Raw genomic sequence first — 18,872 nt, 5'->3', positions numbered from 1 at the left:
TGCAAACACATTTTTTGAGCAATCAAAAAGACAACTGTACACGTGGACATCACCAAATGGGCAATATACAAATCAAATCAATTATATAATTGAAAGCAGAAGATGGAGAAGTTCCATACTTTCTGCAAAAACAAGACTAGGAGCAGACTGTGGTACAGAACATGAACTGGTAATATCAAAAATCAGAGTAAAGCTAAAGAAGAACAACAAAGCAATCATAATGCCAAAATACAATTTAAATAACATCCCAGAAGAATTATAAAGATCAAACAAGGAACAGATTTGAGGCTTTAAACCAAGCTGAAAGGGAACCAGAAGAACTATGGATTGAAGTCAGAGACATTATCAGGGAAGAATGCAAAAAGCAATACCTCTAGTTAAAAAGAGAGAAAAACCTCAATGGGTGACTGATGAAACTCTTAACATGGTTAAAGAAAGAAGGAAAGCAAAAGCAAAATGAGATAGAAACATGGTCAGAACCCTAAATGCAATGACGATCAGTACACAGGGACAAAGAGAACTACTACAATAATTACTGTACAGAAATAGAAGAAGATAATGAAAAGGTACAGTAAGAGCCCTATTCCAAAAGATTAGAGAAATTAAAGGGAAATTTAAACCAATAGTAGGGATGTTGAATAATCAACAGGGGAACAATCTGACTGACCAAGATGAAATAAAAGGAAGATGGAAGCAATACACTGAAGAATTATATAAAAGAGATGCCCAGATGACAGATTCATTCACGGAGGAACCGTATGATGAAGAACCAGAAATTTTAGAATGTGAGGTGAAAGCTGATCTTAAAATACTTGGAAGAAACAAATCACCAGGAATAGATGGCATACCAATAGAGTTGCTACAAGCTACTGAGACAGAATCTGTCTAAATTTTGACAAAAAAATTGTCAACAAATATGGAAAAGAAGACAATGGCCCAGACTGGAAGCATTCAATATACAACCCAATTTCAAAGAAAGGGGATCCCAGGAAACGTAGTAATTGTCAAACTATTGCTTTAATATCCCATGCAAGTAAAGTAATGCTCAAGATTCTACAACAAAGGACAGATGTCTAAGCTGGATTTAGAAAGGGAAGAGAGACCAGAGATCATATCGCAAACATACACTGGATAAAGGAATGGACCAAGGAATTTCAGAAGGAAATCACCCTATGTTTTATAGATTACAGCAAAGTTTTTGATTGTGTAGATCACAAAAAACTATGGAATGTTTTAAAAGAAACAGGGGTGCCACAGCATCTGATTGTCCTGATGCGCAACCTATACTCTGGACAACTGTAAGGACAGAATATGGAGAAACCGACTGGAAGGGTGTGAGACAGGGATGTATTTTATCACCCTATTTGTTTAATCTATATGCAGAACATTTCATACAGAAAGCAGGATTAGACCAAGATGAAGGAGGTGTGAAAACTGGAGGGAGAAATATCAGTAATTTAAGATATGCAGACGATACCATACTACTAGCAGAAACCAGTAATGATCTCAAACGAATGCTGATGAAAGTTAGAGGAAAGCACAAAAGCAGGACTACAGCTGAATGTCAAGAAGACTAAAGTAATGACAACAGAAGATTTTTGTAACTTTAAAGTTGATAATGAAGACATTGAACTTGTCAAGGATTATCGATACCTTGGCGCAATCATTAACCTAAATGGAGACAATAGTCAAGAAATCAGAAGAAAGTTAGGTCTGGAGAGGGCAGTTATGAGAGAACTAGAAGAGATCCTCAAATGCAAAGATGTGTCACTAACACCGAAGTCAGGATCATTCAGACCATGGTATCCCTGATCTCTATGTATGGATGTCAAGATTGGACAGTGAAAAAAGTGGATGAGAGAAAAATCAACTCGTTTGACATGTGGTGTTGGAGGAGAGTTTTGCGGATACCATGGACTGTGAAAAAGACCAATAATTGGGTGTTAGAACAAATTAACCAAGAACTATCATTAGAAGCTAAAATGACAAAACTGAGGTTATACTTTGGACACATAATGAGAAGGCATGATTCACTAGAAAAGGCAATAATACTGGGAAAAACAGAAGGGAGTAGAAAAAGAGGAAGGCCAAACAAGAGATGGATTGAAAGGAAGCCACAGACCTGAACTTACAAGATCTGAACAATGTGGTTTGTAACAGATACTAATGGAGTCACTGATTCATAGGGTCGCCATAAGTCGTAATAGACTTGAAGGCATATAACACACACACACACACTTTACAGGATGCATAATGTGCAGCCCAATCCTATGCACACTTATTCAGAAGTAGACCGCACTGGATTTTGTGGAGCTTTCTCCATACTATGTGTGCACAGCATTGCAGTCTTAAGGGGGGGAAATTAAAGTTTTTATATTATTATTATTGCATTATTTACAAAGAAAATTAGATACCTAAATTGTACAACACTAAGACAACAGAAGGCTGGATCAATTAAAACAACTATGCTTTGGGGAGCGGGTCCTCAAAACATTTCAGTAGATGTATTTGGAGGTAGAACAAAAGAGATAAGGAGGTCAAGAAGCAACATGGAAGGTGTAGGCTGAATTCCAAATATCAGTATCAGGCAATTTTCTCTGCTGCAGGTAGTCTAGTAAAGATTATAAAACACATTATGTGCTGCTATAAATATTAACAAACAGAAGCATCTCTGATGATCAGTGAAAACAACTTCCCTTTTTTAGTACTGGTATTTAAAGCAGGGCAGGCTTAGATCCAGTTCTAACTATACTTATTTTACCAGGATAGATTAAGGCTACAAACCTGTGCACACATTTCTGAGAGTAAGGCTCACTGAATGCAGCGGAACTCACTTCTGAAAATACATCCATAGTATTGCACTACAAGGCTGTAATCCTATGTACGATTCACTAATAGTTAGAAAACTTTGTGGTTTAAAAACAACTTTAGCCCACAGATATTTCTATCAAACTTTAAAAAGCAGGGAAATTGGGCAGCTATACTGAATGCACCAGGGGAGCAGGAGACCTGACCTCCTCTCTGGGATATTGTATTGCCCTACAAATTTGTTAAAATACAAACACAATTTAGGTTGGTCTTTCACACCCGTGTAGCTTGGAAGAATTTGGTAACATGTGCCTCTGAGCATATGGTGAGTGGTGGCAGTACCTGCCATCTCCAAAGATGGAGAATGACATTTTTGTATGTTTGTTGGTTTTCTTCTTCCTTTGCTTCTTTCCTGTGTTACTAATGTTTCTACAGAGAATCTAATCTAGCAAACTTTATTTCTCTCATTATTCATCCTAGAAGTCTGTGTCAATTTTTTTTAAATTAATTTCAAAGCCTTTTCATTGGTCAGCGTCATATGATGGTGAAGACAGCCTTTTGTGTTTCAAATGGGAAGTTATGTTCTATTTCTATTTTGGGTGCATTAACAGTTGAATCTGAAACTGCAGTTTGATGTAAAATCAGACTGATTATAATATCCGGAATGAATCTAGCTGTTGGAAAAAACAAACTTAGCCTGCCCAAGATACATGTTTTTAGCCTGCTATGTTTAAACCACTTCATTTAAGGCAAGGTGGGCACGGTCAATTAAAAACATAGAGCACACCTAGAATTTTGCTAGAATATATTTCACCTCCCACTGTTTGATCTTGTGCAAATTGAGACACTCCTCATGTCCACTGGAGACTATTCTGCAGAACAGTCAGTGCCATTATTCCACAATTGTTTTTGGAGTTTTTTTAGTGTAAATTTTGCAAAGTGTTGCTGTACTTCACATATTCACAGAAACAGAAGCAAAATAAAATGATTTCCTATCGGAAACTTCACTAAAATTGCAAAAGAAATCAGACATATTTAAAGTGACCATCTGAACTACATCAACTGTCTTAATAATGTTGCTTCCTCCCTGCTAAAACAAGATCAGCACAGCACATGTCTTCTTTCTATTATTTGGGCTGATTACAGGTGTTGCCACCACTCACTATATGCTCAGAGGCACATGTTACCAAATTCTTCCAAGCTACACAGCAAGTGGATTGGACTGTGAAAGACCAACCCAAATTGTGTTTGCATTTTGACAAATTTGTAAGGCAGTCCAATATCTCAGAGAGGTCAGGTCTCCTGCTCTCCTAGTGCATTCACTGTAGCTGCCCAATTTCCCTGCTTTTTAAAGTTTGATAGAAATATCTGTGGGCTATAGGTGCGTTCTTGAACTGCAAGGTTATTTTGCCTATTAGTGAATTTCTCTGCTTTTTAATCTGGGAGGTAAGAAATGGGATCCTGTGCAAGCTTGCCGAGAATGGATTGATCATTTGTATCCTTATTGAGTTCAGTGGGATTTACTCTCCTGCAATCATGCTTACGATAGGTGAAACTGACCACAGGAAATGGGGAGGGGAGGAGGATGGGGAGGGGAGGAGGATGGGGAGGGGAGGAGGAGCAGAGAGGAGGAGGGGGAAGGGAGTAGGCAGGAGGGGGAGGGGAGGAGAAGGACAGGTTTGATCATTTGCACGTTTATTGAGTTCAGTGGGATTTACTCCCATGCAATCATGTTTAGGATAGGTAAAACTGACCAGGGGGGAGGGAGGGAAAGCTGGAGTGGGAAGGAAGGAGGAAGAAGAAAGAGGGGAGGGAAGGAGGAAGGGAGAGGAGAGGGGAAAGCCAGGTCTGATCATTTGCATGCTTATTGAATTTAATGGGATTTACTCCTATGTAATCATGGTTAGGATAGGTAAACCTGACCATGGGGGAGGTATGAGGGGAGAGGAGAGGGAAGGAGAAAGGGAGGGGAGAGGGGAGCAGGAGAGGATTGGAGGGAGAGGGGCAAAGGAATGGGCAGGGGAGGGCAGGTTTGATCATTTGCATGCTTATTCAGTGGTATTTACTCCTGTGGAATCATGCTTAAGTTAGGTAAAACTGACCATGGGGAGAGGGAGGGGCAAGAGGGGGAGGAGATAGGAGGTAGGAAAAGTGAGGGTGGGTTTTATCAGTTGCATACTTTGAGTTAATGGGATTTATTTCTGTGCAATCATGTTTGAAAATGGAAATGGACTGCCTTCAAGTCAATCCTGACTAATGGCAACCCTATGAATAGGGTTTTCATGGTAAACAGTATTCAGTGGTGGTTTTACCATTGCCTTCCTCTGAGGCTGAGAGGCAGTGACTGGCCCAAGGTCACCCAGTGAGTGTCATGGCTGTGTGGGGATTCAAACCCTGGTCTCCCAGGTCGTAGTCCAACACTGACTTGGAGGAGGGGCAGGGAGGGGAGGAGGAAGGGGAGGGGAAGAGATTGGATGGGTGGGCACTGGCCAGAGGGGAAGCCCCTTTCCTTTCCAAAAGGAAAACATTGTGAACAGTATCATTGCTTTTCAGGGTTCTCCCCACCTTTTTATTCTACAGCAGACACATGTAGCCTCCCACCCAAATTTAAACCAAAGCTGTCCCTAGCCACATCCACACCAGAACTTTATTTCACTTTGGATAGTCATGGCTTCTCTCAAATAATCCTGGGAAGTGTAGTTAGTGAAGGGTGCTGAGAGTTGCTAGGAGATGCCCTGTTCCCCTTGCAGAGCTTCAATCAGAGTGGCTGACTGTTAAACCAGTCTGGCCACTGGAGCTCTGTCAGGAGAACAGAAGTCTCCTCTCAGCACGCTTCAAAAACTCTACTTCCAAGGATTCTCTGAGGGAAGCAGTGACTGTCTCTTGTGAAATCGAAGTCTGGTGTGGGTGTGGCCCCGTGATTAGGCAAGCTCAGCAGCTGTGAGTCTGACTTTTAGAACACTGACAGTTGGTTCTTACTGAGCATGCCCAACATTGTCATTCAGTTCAATGCAAAATTTATTAAATTAATTAAAAATCAGCCAGGCATTTTTTTTAACTTTTAAACTGCAGAAGATGAAGGTCAGAGTATGGGGCAAGGTCAGTAACAGGATTACAGGTACTCTGTGAACATGGCTGGTTTGTAATGAATTTCAACAGATTACGAGAACTCTCAGAGAAAAAAGTCCAAAAGGGGTCTGGTTTTTTTTGTCTCTCTTTAGACTTTGAACTCTCGATTCTTTCTGACTGTTTTGTTTATCGCCATGAAAATTTAGAGAGTTGTTAAGCAAGCGTTTCTGAGTTCAGGGCTGTAAGTTTTGTAAGGTTTTGCTTTGAAATGAGCTTATGGGAAGCATCAGAATGGCATGGGGGGTATTTTCAATTTAACATTGCGGAATGTGAAAAATCCACGCTGGCTATAGTATACAGCCACTCTTGTGGCTGTATAATTACTTGGGAATAAACCCACTATACTCAGGGTAAACATGCTTAAGATAGGCATACAAACAGAGCTTGGAAAAGTTACTTTTTTAAACTACAACTCCCATTAGCCCCAGACAGTATGGCCACTGGATTGGGCTGATGGGAGTTGTAGTTCAAAAAAAGTAACTTTTCCAAGCTCTGCATTTCAATTAGGTATATATGCCTGGGTGTCGCAGGCTTATAGACCAAACAGGTGGAGAACCTCAGGCTGGGGGCCAAATGCAGTTCTTCAAACCTCTCTGGCTGGCCCTTGGAACTCTCCCCAGGCCACCAGCCATGTCCCCTACTAAACATGCTTCACCTCCATGACTGCATATATGTGTTTGTTGTCCTCATTTTATTTTATTTAGATTGTACCACTTTTGGGGAAGGGGCTTGTTTTTATTGTTTTTTATGTACAGTGCCATGTGCTTCTGATGGAGGTATATAAATAAATGATAATAATGTTTTGGCTACATAAACACCATACATTTAAAGCACATTATTTGCTCCCAAAGAGTCCTGAGAGCTGCAGTTTGCTGAAAGTGCTGGGATTGTAGCTCTGTGAGGGATACACTACAGTTCCCAGGATTCTTGGGGGGAAATAAGGGGGGGTATTCAAGGCTAGTCCCACTTTGAAGACTGAAGTTGATGAAAATGACTAACTTGGGTTCATTCATTTCAATGGGTGTACTCTGAGTAGGCCTTAGTTGAATACATCCCAATGTGGTTTAAATGTATGGTATCTGGCCAGAATGTGTCCTTGAACTCTGATCGTGGCTTTCGTGTTCCTGGATGGAGGAAAGAGAGGGATGTGCAAGTGCCTGTGTAGACAGACACTAGCCTAGTGTACAATGGTGAATTTTACATTCTTTACTCTGCCTACTTTTGCCTCTGGCTGCACCCCTCAGTAGTATGTGCCGCCCCAAATATTCCTCAGAAGAAAATGCGGTCCTGGGGTTGAAAAAGGTTCCTCGTCCCAGCTATGTATATTTACTCAGAAATAAATATGACGGTATTCAACTTATTAGGAAAGTAAGCGTACAGAGGACTACAGCCTATGTACTTACCTGCAAGGTTTTAACAGGTTTGTGGATAGCAGCCACAGTATAAACGAACTCAAAATATTGGCGGGGAGGGGGGGAACTGAGAATATGTGCGAACGCAGGATCGGCAAAGCTTATCCTTCCTAACCACGTTTAGTCGGAAGTAAATCTCACTAAATTCGACAGGCGACATAAGCCGACAGGGCAGAAACAGTGTTGCAGGCCAGAGGCCGCGAGATAATTGCGTTCTTTTTCCCCAGGAGGGCGTCACGACGGCCGGAGGAGGCCTCATTCTAGCTGAGCTCTGCTCCGCCCTCCTTCTCTTCCCTTCCCGGACCGTTTGATTAGGTTGCCTGCCCGGTCGAGGCTTCCCACCCTTCTCTCCGTTCTCGCCCGGTGGCGGGTCAGCGGGAAGAGGGGTTACCTGGTGGTCCCGTAAGGAAAACGTGCTTGGCCATGTTGGGCGCCTCCGTCTGGGTGGCAACAGGGAAGGGGGCTGCCGTAAAGGGAGCGCTTTTCCTTTCCTCCAGCGGCACTTTCAAGAGGGCGTGGTGGCTGAAGAAACGCCGCGATGCCTGCGCCCTCAGCTGCCAGCCTCTCTGCTTTCTCCGTTTCCAGCTTTGTACCTACCGCACCTGGAGGTTCCGCTCCTTCCCCCTTGTGGAGACCCACAGTAGTTTTTTCATGGACATGGGCACATTTACCAGGGAGTAAGTTCCACTATGGAATGCTTTAAAAGAAATGGGGGCGCCACAGCATCTGATTGTCCTGATGCTCAACCTATACTCTGGACAAGAGGCTACTGTAAGGACAGAATATGAGAAACCGATTGGTTCCCATTTGGAAAGGGTGTGAGACAGGGATGTATTTTATCACCCTATTTATGTAATCTATACGCAGAGCATATCATACGGAAAGCAGGATTGGACCAAGATGAAGGAGGTGTGAAAATTGGAGGGAGAAATATCAATAATTTAAGATATGCAAATAATACCATACTACTAGCAGAAATCCTCAAAAGCAAAGATGTATCACTGAACACTAAAGTCAGGATCATTCAGACCATGGTATTTCCGATTTCTATGTATGGATGTGAACGTTGGACAGTGAAAAAAGTGGATAAGAGAAAAATCAACATTTGAAATGTGGTGTTGGGGGAGAGCTTTGCAGATACCATGGACTGCAAAAAAGACCAATAATTGGGTGTTAGAACAAATTAAACCAGAACTATAACTAGAAGCTAAAATGATGAAGCTGAGGTTATCATACTTTGGACACCTAATGAGAAGACATGATTCATTAGAAAAGATAATAATGCTGGGAAAAACAGAAGGGAGTAGAAAAAGAGGAAGGCCAAACAAGAGATGGATTGATTCCATAAAGGAAGCCACAGACCTGAACTTACAAGATCTGAACAGGGTGGTTCATGACAGATGCTCTTGGAGGTTGCTGATTCATAGGGTCGCCATAAGTCGTAGTTGACTTGGAGGCACATAACAACAACAAGTTCCACTAAGCACTATGGGACTGACAGACTTCTGAGTCAACATGCATAGGATGAAACAACAAGAGTCTTATGGCACCTCAAATATACTGTATTCTATTAGGGCTCTCATATTTATTATGGCTTAAGCTTTTGTGGGCTACAATCCACATCATGAGGTGCATGGAGTGTTACCCTGATGACACCAATATCACACACACAAACCCTTTTGTGGGGACTGCAGCCCACAAAAGCTCATACTGTAATACATTTGTTAGTCTTTAAGAAGCCACAAGACATTTTGTATTTGCTGCACAAGACAATCATAGCTGCTCCTCTGGAAAAGATTACCAATATATTTTTCCTACTAAGGCAACATTAAACAATTTACCTCAAAATTATTTGACGTTTCTGGCATATTCCTAGTGGTTTTCTTTTTACATGTTGATGAAAGAATGAGCTTCTAATATAATCTCCGCATTTTATTTTATTTATTTATTACTTTTATACCCCGCCTTTCTTTTTATGAAACCCAAAGCAGCTTACATGTGGTTCCCAGGCAGTCTCCCATCCAGGCATTGACCAGACCTGACCCTGCTTAGCTTCAGGGAGCTGGCCTTATGTGCCTTCAGACCACAGACTACAATACCAATCTTAAAATGGAAAACTGACCTGAATACAGTTAATTTTTCAAGAGTATGTAGCAATGATGAATTATTTGCATGCAGCATGGCAATCCCCTCCACTGTGGTGGTCTTTAGGAGAGTCACAGTTCAATGGGCCACCCTGAGGAGGATGCTGGGGTGTTGGCCAGGTGGTCTTCTGAGGCAACACTCACGTGCTGCTCCTTGGTGCTGCAGGCTGCTGCATCCCCTACTCCTTAGCTGTTCTGTTCCCCATAGCTGTTTTGCTCAATTTTCTCCACAGCCACTCTAAGAACTTGATAGCCATTTCCAACTCACCAGAACAGTTTCTTTTCCACTGTAGTTTATTGCTACACCTCTTCCCCTCTCTTCTGCTGGCGTAACTGTCCACAAATGGTCATTCCCCAACATTCCAGATCCGTTAGCAACAGTTGCCAAGACTGTCCGGAACTCTCAGCCCTCACAATTCTAATAATTCCCTGTTTTCCCTTGGCAACTGGCCTTATGAAACATATTAAAACAACAGCAAGAACATTAAACATCGTAACAAAACCACATGAATAGACACATTAGGTGCCACAGGGGTATCGCCAACATTACACTCCAGAATCACCATTGATTACACACACACACACTACTGTATGCATTCTGCTTGTGTGGCTGCTGGGATGCATTCAGCATTTTAAATGGAAAGAAAATCAAAGAATGATTCTGGGTCAAAATGGCAGTAAAACAATGGAAACCAAGTGGGAAATCAGTGGAACATTTGAAGATGGAGCAAGAAATAATGGCAACAAAAATGACAGGGAACCTGACCTGGGAGCAAAGTCAGTTGAATGACAGGATGCCAACCAGAGTGACAACCACTGCCCTTAAAATGAACCTAAACTAGGGACACCAGGTACAGGCAGGAATCTATAGCTAGAAGAGCAGGTGTTGATTGCCTTTCCAGGCTTTTAAAAATGCATTTTAAAATAAATTCAGCAATAAATTATGGTTTGAGCATTGGAAGCATGTGATTTCCACATAACAGAAGCATTTATTTCAACAAATATACCTGGATTCTGTACAACAAATGAATAACATACTTCATAATGCCCGTCATTAGTTTGATTAACTGAATACAAACTTTTAATCAAATAAAAAGGTGCCACTAAATAATCAGGCAACATATTTTTACATAATTATTTATACAATAACATACGAAAACTGCAGATGGTAAGCACCATTTAAAAAGAGGCATTCTGCCTTCTCTCTCGTGCATTGGAGAAAATTATTCTTCTAAAATGATGCCTGCTTGACACATTCGGCCCTAATTTAAGACCAAAGTAAATACATATGCTGCTTGTTTCACAGCTGTTTTTACTCATAAGCAAATTGGATAGATTGACTGAAACTCATACAATTCATTCTTTAAATGAGGTGATAGCCCTACTTAATAATTATTGCACAAAAAGCCTTATATGTCTGTCTCCAACGTCTCTTGATGGTAGGGTTAGAAGGATCTGTCCGTTTCAGTTCTCTCAGTTTCTCATTTTTCCAATCTTAAATTGGTTCTTCACATTTCTGCAGCAATTTGCAATTAAAAAAAAAACCCTCATGAAAATTCTCCAGCATTTTAGTGAGAATTTCTTCTACTATTTTTATGCAGTTCTGATTAATATAGACATTTTTGCAAGCAATTTATTGGATAAGTGTGAATTTTGAAGATTGACTTAGGGCTCAATTCACATGGAGGTTAAATGTGGATCTGGTGCTTTTTGCAGTCCCTTTTAATTTGGACCGTTTACATGACGTTTTTGCCAAGACGAGTGCATTCAGCTGCTATTGCCTTTAAATCTGGATTAAATCAATGCGATAAAAATCTGAAATTGGTTTGAAAATCCACACCCGCTTCGGTGCCCACCTGCTGTGTAGTCGCTTTCTCAGCTGTTTTTGGCTGCACGGGTTGCCCGCCATTTTAGATCCTTTCTCCACACCCCTACACTGTCTATGGACATCATTTTGTTTCCTGCCGCTGACAAACAATCTTCCTGTCACTCTAGCCTTCCTTTCCCCCACTTCCCCCCTGAACAAGCTCCCTCCCTCGGTCCTTTAAGCCAGCAATGCGCTCTGTTTACTTGCTATTTTTACTTTTCTCTCAACATATATTTTTGTATGTTATACTTAGACATATGCCGGCATCCTCATCATGCTCCTCGGTGGCCCCAGGAGGGTGGCGGCAGCAGAGGAGCCCCTGCTTGGCCCTTGTCTCTCATATGATCTAGCCTTCCTTTCCCCCACTTCCCCCCCCATCAAGTTCCCTCCCTTGGTCATTTAAACCAGCTATGCACTCTGTTTACTCACTATTTTACTTTACAAGCCGGGCAGAGGCAACAAGGGGCAGCAAGGGAAGAGAAGGGGTGCTGTGCTGCCACTCTCCCCTGCGCCTCTGTCTGCCGGGGGGAGGAGGAGGAGGAGCCACTTTGCTCTGCACCAGTTTGCGGGCAAGAGACCAGGCGTGTATTTATATAGAGGCAGCGCAGGCCGGTGCTCAGGATGCGGGTGGGCGAGCAGCCCCTCCTCCCCACCCCTTCCCTTCGAGGTAGCAGCAGTGACGGTGAGCAGTCCTGCTGGCCAGTGAAGGTTGCCTTCCCTACAGCCAGCGTGAAAGCTGCCTGTGACCGAGGAGGAGGGAAGAGATGCAGCCCAGAGAGCGGGATGCAGTAGGGCGGCCCTGCTTCGTTTTCTGGAGGGGAAGGAGAGGTGGGTCGACCCAACCCCCCATCTAACACTTTCTGGTCGGGACACAGCCAGGAGAAAGCTCCTGCAGAAGCCCTTTCACAACTAAGGTCTCGTTCACACAGGGGTTGTGTGCACGCACACACACACAAACACAAAAATATACACACTGCACACTATAAACATTTCATTCCTTCTTCACAAAAAAGGGCTTTGTCTAGACTAGAGGAAATGAAACTGACAACAGAAAAAAAGTAATTTGGTGTCAGTTGCACCCCCCACTGTCTCCTGGCTTACTGTGAAATTGACAGAAAACCCCTCCCCTTCTAGGTTAGCGATGGAGATGTTCTGGATGAAGTTAACATGTAAATTTGGGGGCGGGGCCACAAGGAAACAGCGATACTAATAAATGTGAATGTGTGTGAATGCAAAACAGCAAATTGGAAGGTAGGGAGGACAGACGTGTGTGAACCGTGGAACTCTATCGTGATGAAAAAAGCTTCATATTCAATATGGATTTTAGCTGTTGTTTCGCAAAGGGCAGATTTGTTAAATTCAGCTTTAAACATGAACTGAATCTAATTTCTTGCCCATCCCTACTTGATGGCCAGTAATACACTCTGACTGGCAGTATGCCTATACCTGGAAAGGTAGGTTTGTTTTTAAAACAAGCATCTAAAAGACAAATCCCTGGGTTCAATTCTCCCGGGTTTTACTTTTAAATACCACTTAATAAGTCAACAGCCAAATCTGACACGGGGGGGTTGCTGTAGTGAATCAGTTTTGAGGGACAGGCACTTTGCATGTGCTCAGAGACACCTCTTTTCCGGTCATCCCATAGGAAGAAGTGAAGGGAAAAAAACCCCCAACTATAACAAGATATTTTAAGCAACATCAGCTTCTAAAAACGCTTTAAAGTTCCCATTCAAATTAATCAGAGGGAAGAATAGAACCTTACATCCCCCATACTTACCAGAGAGCATAAATCAAATTGCTGAGGACTAGCAAACCTGGGACTCATGTTGATAGAACAGATTACAGATGGTGAGGGTAGAACTCTCCATAAGGATTCAGCTCCATATTTTGTAACTTCTAATTTGTCAAAGGAGAGTGATGAACGCTACACACTTTAAGGCTCCGCAACACATTCTGTAACTGGAGTGGGAGACCTGGGCACAGGTCTACTTTAGGTAGGAATGTAGATTTAAAATGCAACATTTATCTTATTTCTTCTGCAGGGTGGAATTTGGATTCCAGTTCATCCCAGCAAATTGCCAAGCAAAGGGAAGTATGTCTTCTACAGCGCACTGCAAAGTCTGAATGAATTTCTAGAGCTTTGGGTTGAATGAGGGAAAACAATTAACTGCAAGTTTCTAAATCAATGGCTGAGAAAAGAGGTCATTTAACCAATTGCTATTCGCTAGAGTAGCAACTGGAGGGAGAGAATGAGAATAATATGCTGTGACCTATGCCCTTTTTGGATTCCGTAGTTTACCACTGAAAGAATTGTGATTTTATAAAGCAAAGCTCTGCTTGAGGCTCATAATTCTCTGCTTGAGGGCAACATTTCAGCTTTCAGGAGTGGGAAAACTAGATTTCATTTAGGACAGGGCAAAATTTGCAGAAAGGTCACAGTTTGGATATATTCAAAATTAAAGTGCAAAAAACTATAGATGAAAAGGACTTGTCCTGGTTTCTTTTTTATACTTCATAATAACTATAGCAATACTATCAACACTGGTCAAGTATTTTTTAAAAAAACCCAAAGAGGTTTGTGCTCTTGATGTACATAGCTCTGTCTATGTAGTTATTTCTAAGGATGAACCAGTGAATTTATATAGGTTGCACCAAAGGAACAAACGTCTGAAATATGGGAGCATGGGTGTCAATGACACTCCCTCCTCTGTTCTTTCTTTGCTCTCTAGTTATATCCTCTGGTTTCTCTGGGAAATGTTCCATTACAAAATACTTTCTTGTTTCATAACTTGGAGTGCCTCCAGATTGCTAGTATTTTGCCAGAAGGATTCCAGCACATATCAGGAAATGTAAGTTTGTGCAATTAAAGTGTTCTGTCATCCTACAAATCTACTTTAAAAAAGCAGCAGACTTTTTGTGGTTAGGAAAGTGATGGGGAATGCACTGCAACGTGTGGAATGAACAAAGAATTAATAAGAATACGTATAAACACCCTACAAGCAAATCAGGATAGCTGCAGGATGAATGCCCATTATTGTATAACCTCCCTGCAAACAAATCAGAATGAATGCTCAGTAAACAGGTTGTAGGAGGAGCCCTTGGCTTGACATATTTGTAACATGCTGGATTCCAAGCTAAAAAGCAGCATTGTTATGTGAAGCGCACTGCTCGCTATTTCCTAGCAGCAAGCCCCACTGAATGCAGTGGGAATTACTTCTGAGTAAATATGCATAGAATTGGGCTGCACATGACTGCAAACGTATGTACACTTACTTGGGAGTAAGCCCCATTGAACAGACTTCTAAGTAGATATACAGTATATAGGATTGCACTGTAAGTCTGCATTTCTATAAACACCTCCTGGGAGGAAGCTGCACTTAACTCAGTGGGGCTTATTTCTGAGTGGATATGCATAGGATTGTTTTGTAGGTCATTTCTTGAAATGCTAGCATGCTTTGAACATAATTGATTTCCTTTCAATTTTTAAAAACATATAGGTTTGCGTTTGTTCTATCCTGCAGAGATCTCTTTTATGCTGATGTAACATGCATAGCTTCGTAAGTATATGTCATAAAAATTAATTGATTATTTAGCTTGCTTTGCAGATGTCTGCACCTGCAACACGGTTATTCCCTCAAACATTCAAAAGGGGCTTCCTCTTATTACACTGAATTATATAATACTCAGAATGTATAACACAGCATAAATGCTTTCTTAGAATTTTTGCATCTATCAGATACAATTGTCAAAAGTTATAGTACATTATGGAAGGACAAACAGGAGTGTCATGCTGAGTGTAGAATTCTGTTTCACTCAGCCAGTTATGTCATATTAGAAGATTTATCCAAAATTAGTGAATGGTTCCAGATGGCAATCTGAATATTTGATGTTTTCTAAAAGTATTGTGAGGGATTTTTTTAAAAGTGTAATTAAATGTTGACATCCAGTACACTCCTCTTTTTAAAAGATTTTCCCTCAATACAGTCCTCATTCCTTCACACATGGTCCCAGGGTCACTGGTTCAAATACCCCAAGGGGAAAATATGGTACATACGCTCTGATGTTGGCTGGGGAGAATGCAGTGAGGGAGAGGGAAAGGGAGAGAGAGAAGGGGGCGGGTGGGAAGCATAACTGTTGGGTGACAGAAGTTTTGCCAAGGCAATGCACCACCAACATCCCAAGCCAGAAGCCAAACAAGAGCCTAGTTCCTTCCCCCAAATGACTGTGGGTGTGGAAGGAAGCGCCAGAGAGCAGGGAAGTGAAATGCCTTGACGCTGTGACAGCTCCAAGAGGAGCCCCAAAGAGCCAAAAAGATCAAGCACCAAAAAGAGCACACATGTCACTGGAGAAACCATTTGTTGCATGTGCAGTGCTTGGCGGCAGCCTCTGCTGGGCATCACAACTGGGTCCACCGGGCAACATGCATTGCTGTGAAGTGTACATTGAGGGTCCAGAAGATCCTGAGAAGGGACATGTAAGGACACCCAGAAAGGTAGCCAAGATTGCATAATGGGCATAGACTGCCCATCATGAAAGGGGTCTTGGGCAGGATGCTCTCAAGGTCCCACTGATCACTGAGGAGAAAGCAACATCAGACCAGAGCCAGGATCTATGTAGCGTCACAGTCTGGGAATCCATCACCAGGGAATTCTTCAGGGGCTGAGGGTAAATAGGCAGCAGACAGGCTGCTCCAGTTATTTATTGATTGATTTATTATTTGATTTATATCGCACCCTTCCTCCCAGCAGGAGTCCAGGTTGGCAAACAAAAGCACTAAAAACACTTTAAAACATCATAAAAACAGACTTTAAAATACATTAAAACAAAACAACTTTAAAAACATTATTTATAAAAGCTTTGAAGACATCTTAAAAAACGTTAAAAACATTTTTGAAAAAAGGTTTAAAAACATATTAAAAAGCAATTCCAACACAGAAGCAGACTGGGATAAGGTCTCAACTTAAAAGACTTCTTGAAAGAGGAAGGTCTTCAATAGACCTTCATGAGGAAGGTCTTCAGTGATGCTCTATTCCCACTGGGCCTTTGCCCTAGCTACAGTGAAGGAGTGAACTGCGGGAGTATGGATCTGTAATACGGTACAGAGCTTGTTAGATGTTGTATGGGGCTTGTTAGAGGAGTTGCCATGACAAGGTGAATCAGGCTGCTTAATGGATTCTTCGGGGCTTTTCTGTAGGTCCCAAGCCTCTTCCTCAGACAAGGCATCCCCCAGGGTCTACATCAGATGGCTCCTGACCCATGCCTATCTTGTCACTTAGCCAGAAGTTGCTGTGAAAAGGTTGGCTACATGAAAATATGAACCTAAAGATACCAGCTGCCCAGCAATGCCCATGACATCATGGAAATGCCCCCAAAACATCTCCAGGGCAGAGCAACCACCACACTCCTCCAGGGTGTCTCGGTTTATGTAGCCAAATGCACCATCACGGATGCATCCTGATAACAGGAGGGTGAGTATGGGGAGCAGGCATTCCTTTAGGTACATGGATCCTCCTAAACCATATAAAGCTCACCAGCACTTCAATTGTTCTTGGACTGGAAGCCAGTGAAGTTTTTTAAATACTTTAGTTGGGACTATCTTATTATTACACATGTGATTATGTGCACACAGGGCTTCAGTATAGAAGGCCGTGGTTTCTATACAAGTACAAATCCTAGTGATAATTTACCTACTACTTATAATTTATTTAGCACCAAATGGTGGGCTAGAAGCTGCACCACAAATTAAGCACTGACTATTTGCTAGGCAGGCTTTGTTTTTGCCATAAAGATTACTCTGAATGATGATGTGTTTGTCTTTGGATCTAAATAGTGGCTAGAGATTTTCCAGACTTTCACATACAAAAGGCTGTACAATAATTTACATGCTGAAACTGTTATATGAAATACAGACTTTAATATTATTATGCCAATATATAGAGTAAATTCTTTTAAAAATGGGGAAATTGGTATCTGGACTGTATCTTTTGTTAATTGATATATGATGTGTGCAGATTTCAACCCCAAACAATGTAAGAAATACGACCTTTAGCTGTTTTGTAGCTTTTGTCAAATGTTCCCAAGAGGCGGTACATCCTCATGGGTTAAGGAAGCTGCACAGAAAATAGCCTAGGCCCTGGGGATAGTATCTGACCCCTGTCAGACTACCTTATAGGAGTGGCACATTCTCCCCCAACTGCTGAAGAGACTGTCAAACTTGGGAACTGTTTATTCATCTGTAGTAGAACTGGGCTTCAGTGCAAAGCTTTGGTCTGTAATCTTTGCTTCAGGGGAAGATATAATGCAACATCTCAAAGAGAGATCCTGCTCTTGCACTGCTCTCCTGTTTTAAGGGTGAAATCTCAAAACTGTAAAAAGACTTAGGCTGCAATCCAATAGTTGTCTACTTAGAAGTAAGCTCCATTGGGTTCAATGGGACTTACTCCCAGGTACGTGTGTTTGAGATTAAGATTGCAGCCTTAATTACTAAATTGTTAACTGTGGCATGTTTGGAAACTGTATATAACTGGAAAGTGGTAGTCACTTTTTCTCTCAAAAGCTGGTACTCTAGAATCTGGTAGCTGACACTGGATGAGAAAGCAACTTGTGTCCAAGAATGAAGGCCGAAGTAAATCACAAAAACTTTAGCTAAACTGAACATGAATTGCTAGGCCTAGCAATTCCCCATTATTACTTCCCATCCCTTTTTATAGGTTGACTCCTTTCAGCTGGCCATTACTTCCAGCTGTCTTAAAAGAAGACTTAAAGGGAAACTCCATACTAAATCACCCCATAACTCACCAGTGTAAATTGATTTTTGCACACTTTGTCCCCATTTCTCATACATGTCATTGGGATGTGCCCACCAATTTCACAGCCCTCATTTTGGTGGGAAACCCTTGGGTGAAATGAACTCTTTTCATTTGTTTACATGTGTTATCTCTGAATAGTAACTGGAAACTTAATCTCACAAAATAATAATGACTCTTACATCCTGTAACGCTTGTTTATATGGTTGATTTTATTATATTGATAAAAATACTTAGAGGGGAAAATGTATCTGAGAGGCAGATTCTCCATTGCAACATAAACATTGGTCATGACAGACTGGATTCCATATTTTGAAAGCTGAATACCATGAATCCCAGTTTCTGTGAGTAATTATAAGTAGTCTCAAACAACTCCTTACCCTTTGGGTTACAATCTCTTTTGCATGGTGTGGCATGATCCATTTGGTGGAGTTACCTGTGCTGAAAAAGCTGTGTTCCAGTGTAGTTGCCTTCTTCTGGATGAAAGATGTTCAGTAAATAATTGTGTGATTATTATCAACACAGTTACAGAAACCCACCTGCTGGGAGGAGAGCATCTTTAAACCACACTTCTAACCAACTCCACACTTGCTTTGAATACTGGGTCATTGTTTTCCAACTTATATATTACCCAGAATGACCAATTTAGTATAAACAACAAAGAGTCTTGAGGTACCTTAAAAGACTAACAAATGTATTATGGCAG

The 18,872-nt window shown here is 41.6% G+C and overlaps 1 protein-coding gene across 2 annotated transcripts in view; it reads right to left on the bottom strand.

The window, feature by feature from the left end:
• Positions 1-8,006, bottom strand: part of NTPCR (nucleoside-triphosphatase, cancer-related) — a 29,454-nt gene extending 21,448 nt beyond the window's left edge. Inside the window, exon 1 of one of the 2 annotated variants that reach the window (XM_061624504.1) lies at positions 7,741-8,006. In XM_061624504.1, coding sequence (XP_061480488.1) covers positions 7,741-7,774 — 34 coding nt within the window. In that variant the 5' untranslated portion in view covers positions 7,775-8,006. The remainder of the gene's footprint in view (positions 1-7,740) is intronic. The other variant, XM_061624505.1, reaches the window with a different exon arrangement.
• Between the last annotated feature and the right edge of the window lie 10,866 nt (positions 8,007-18,872).

Source organism: Rhineura floridana, chromosome 4, assembly GCF_030035675.1.
Source record: "Rhineura floridana isolate rRhiFlo1 chromosome 4, rRhiFlo1.hap2, whole genome shotgun sequence".
Lineage (NCBI taxonomy): Eukaryota > Metazoa > Chordata > Lepidosauria > Squamata > Rhineuridae > Rhineura > Rhineura floridana.
The sequence above is the reverse complement of the archived record's forward strand: the minus strand, read 5'-3'. Positions and strand labels throughout refer to the sequence as shown.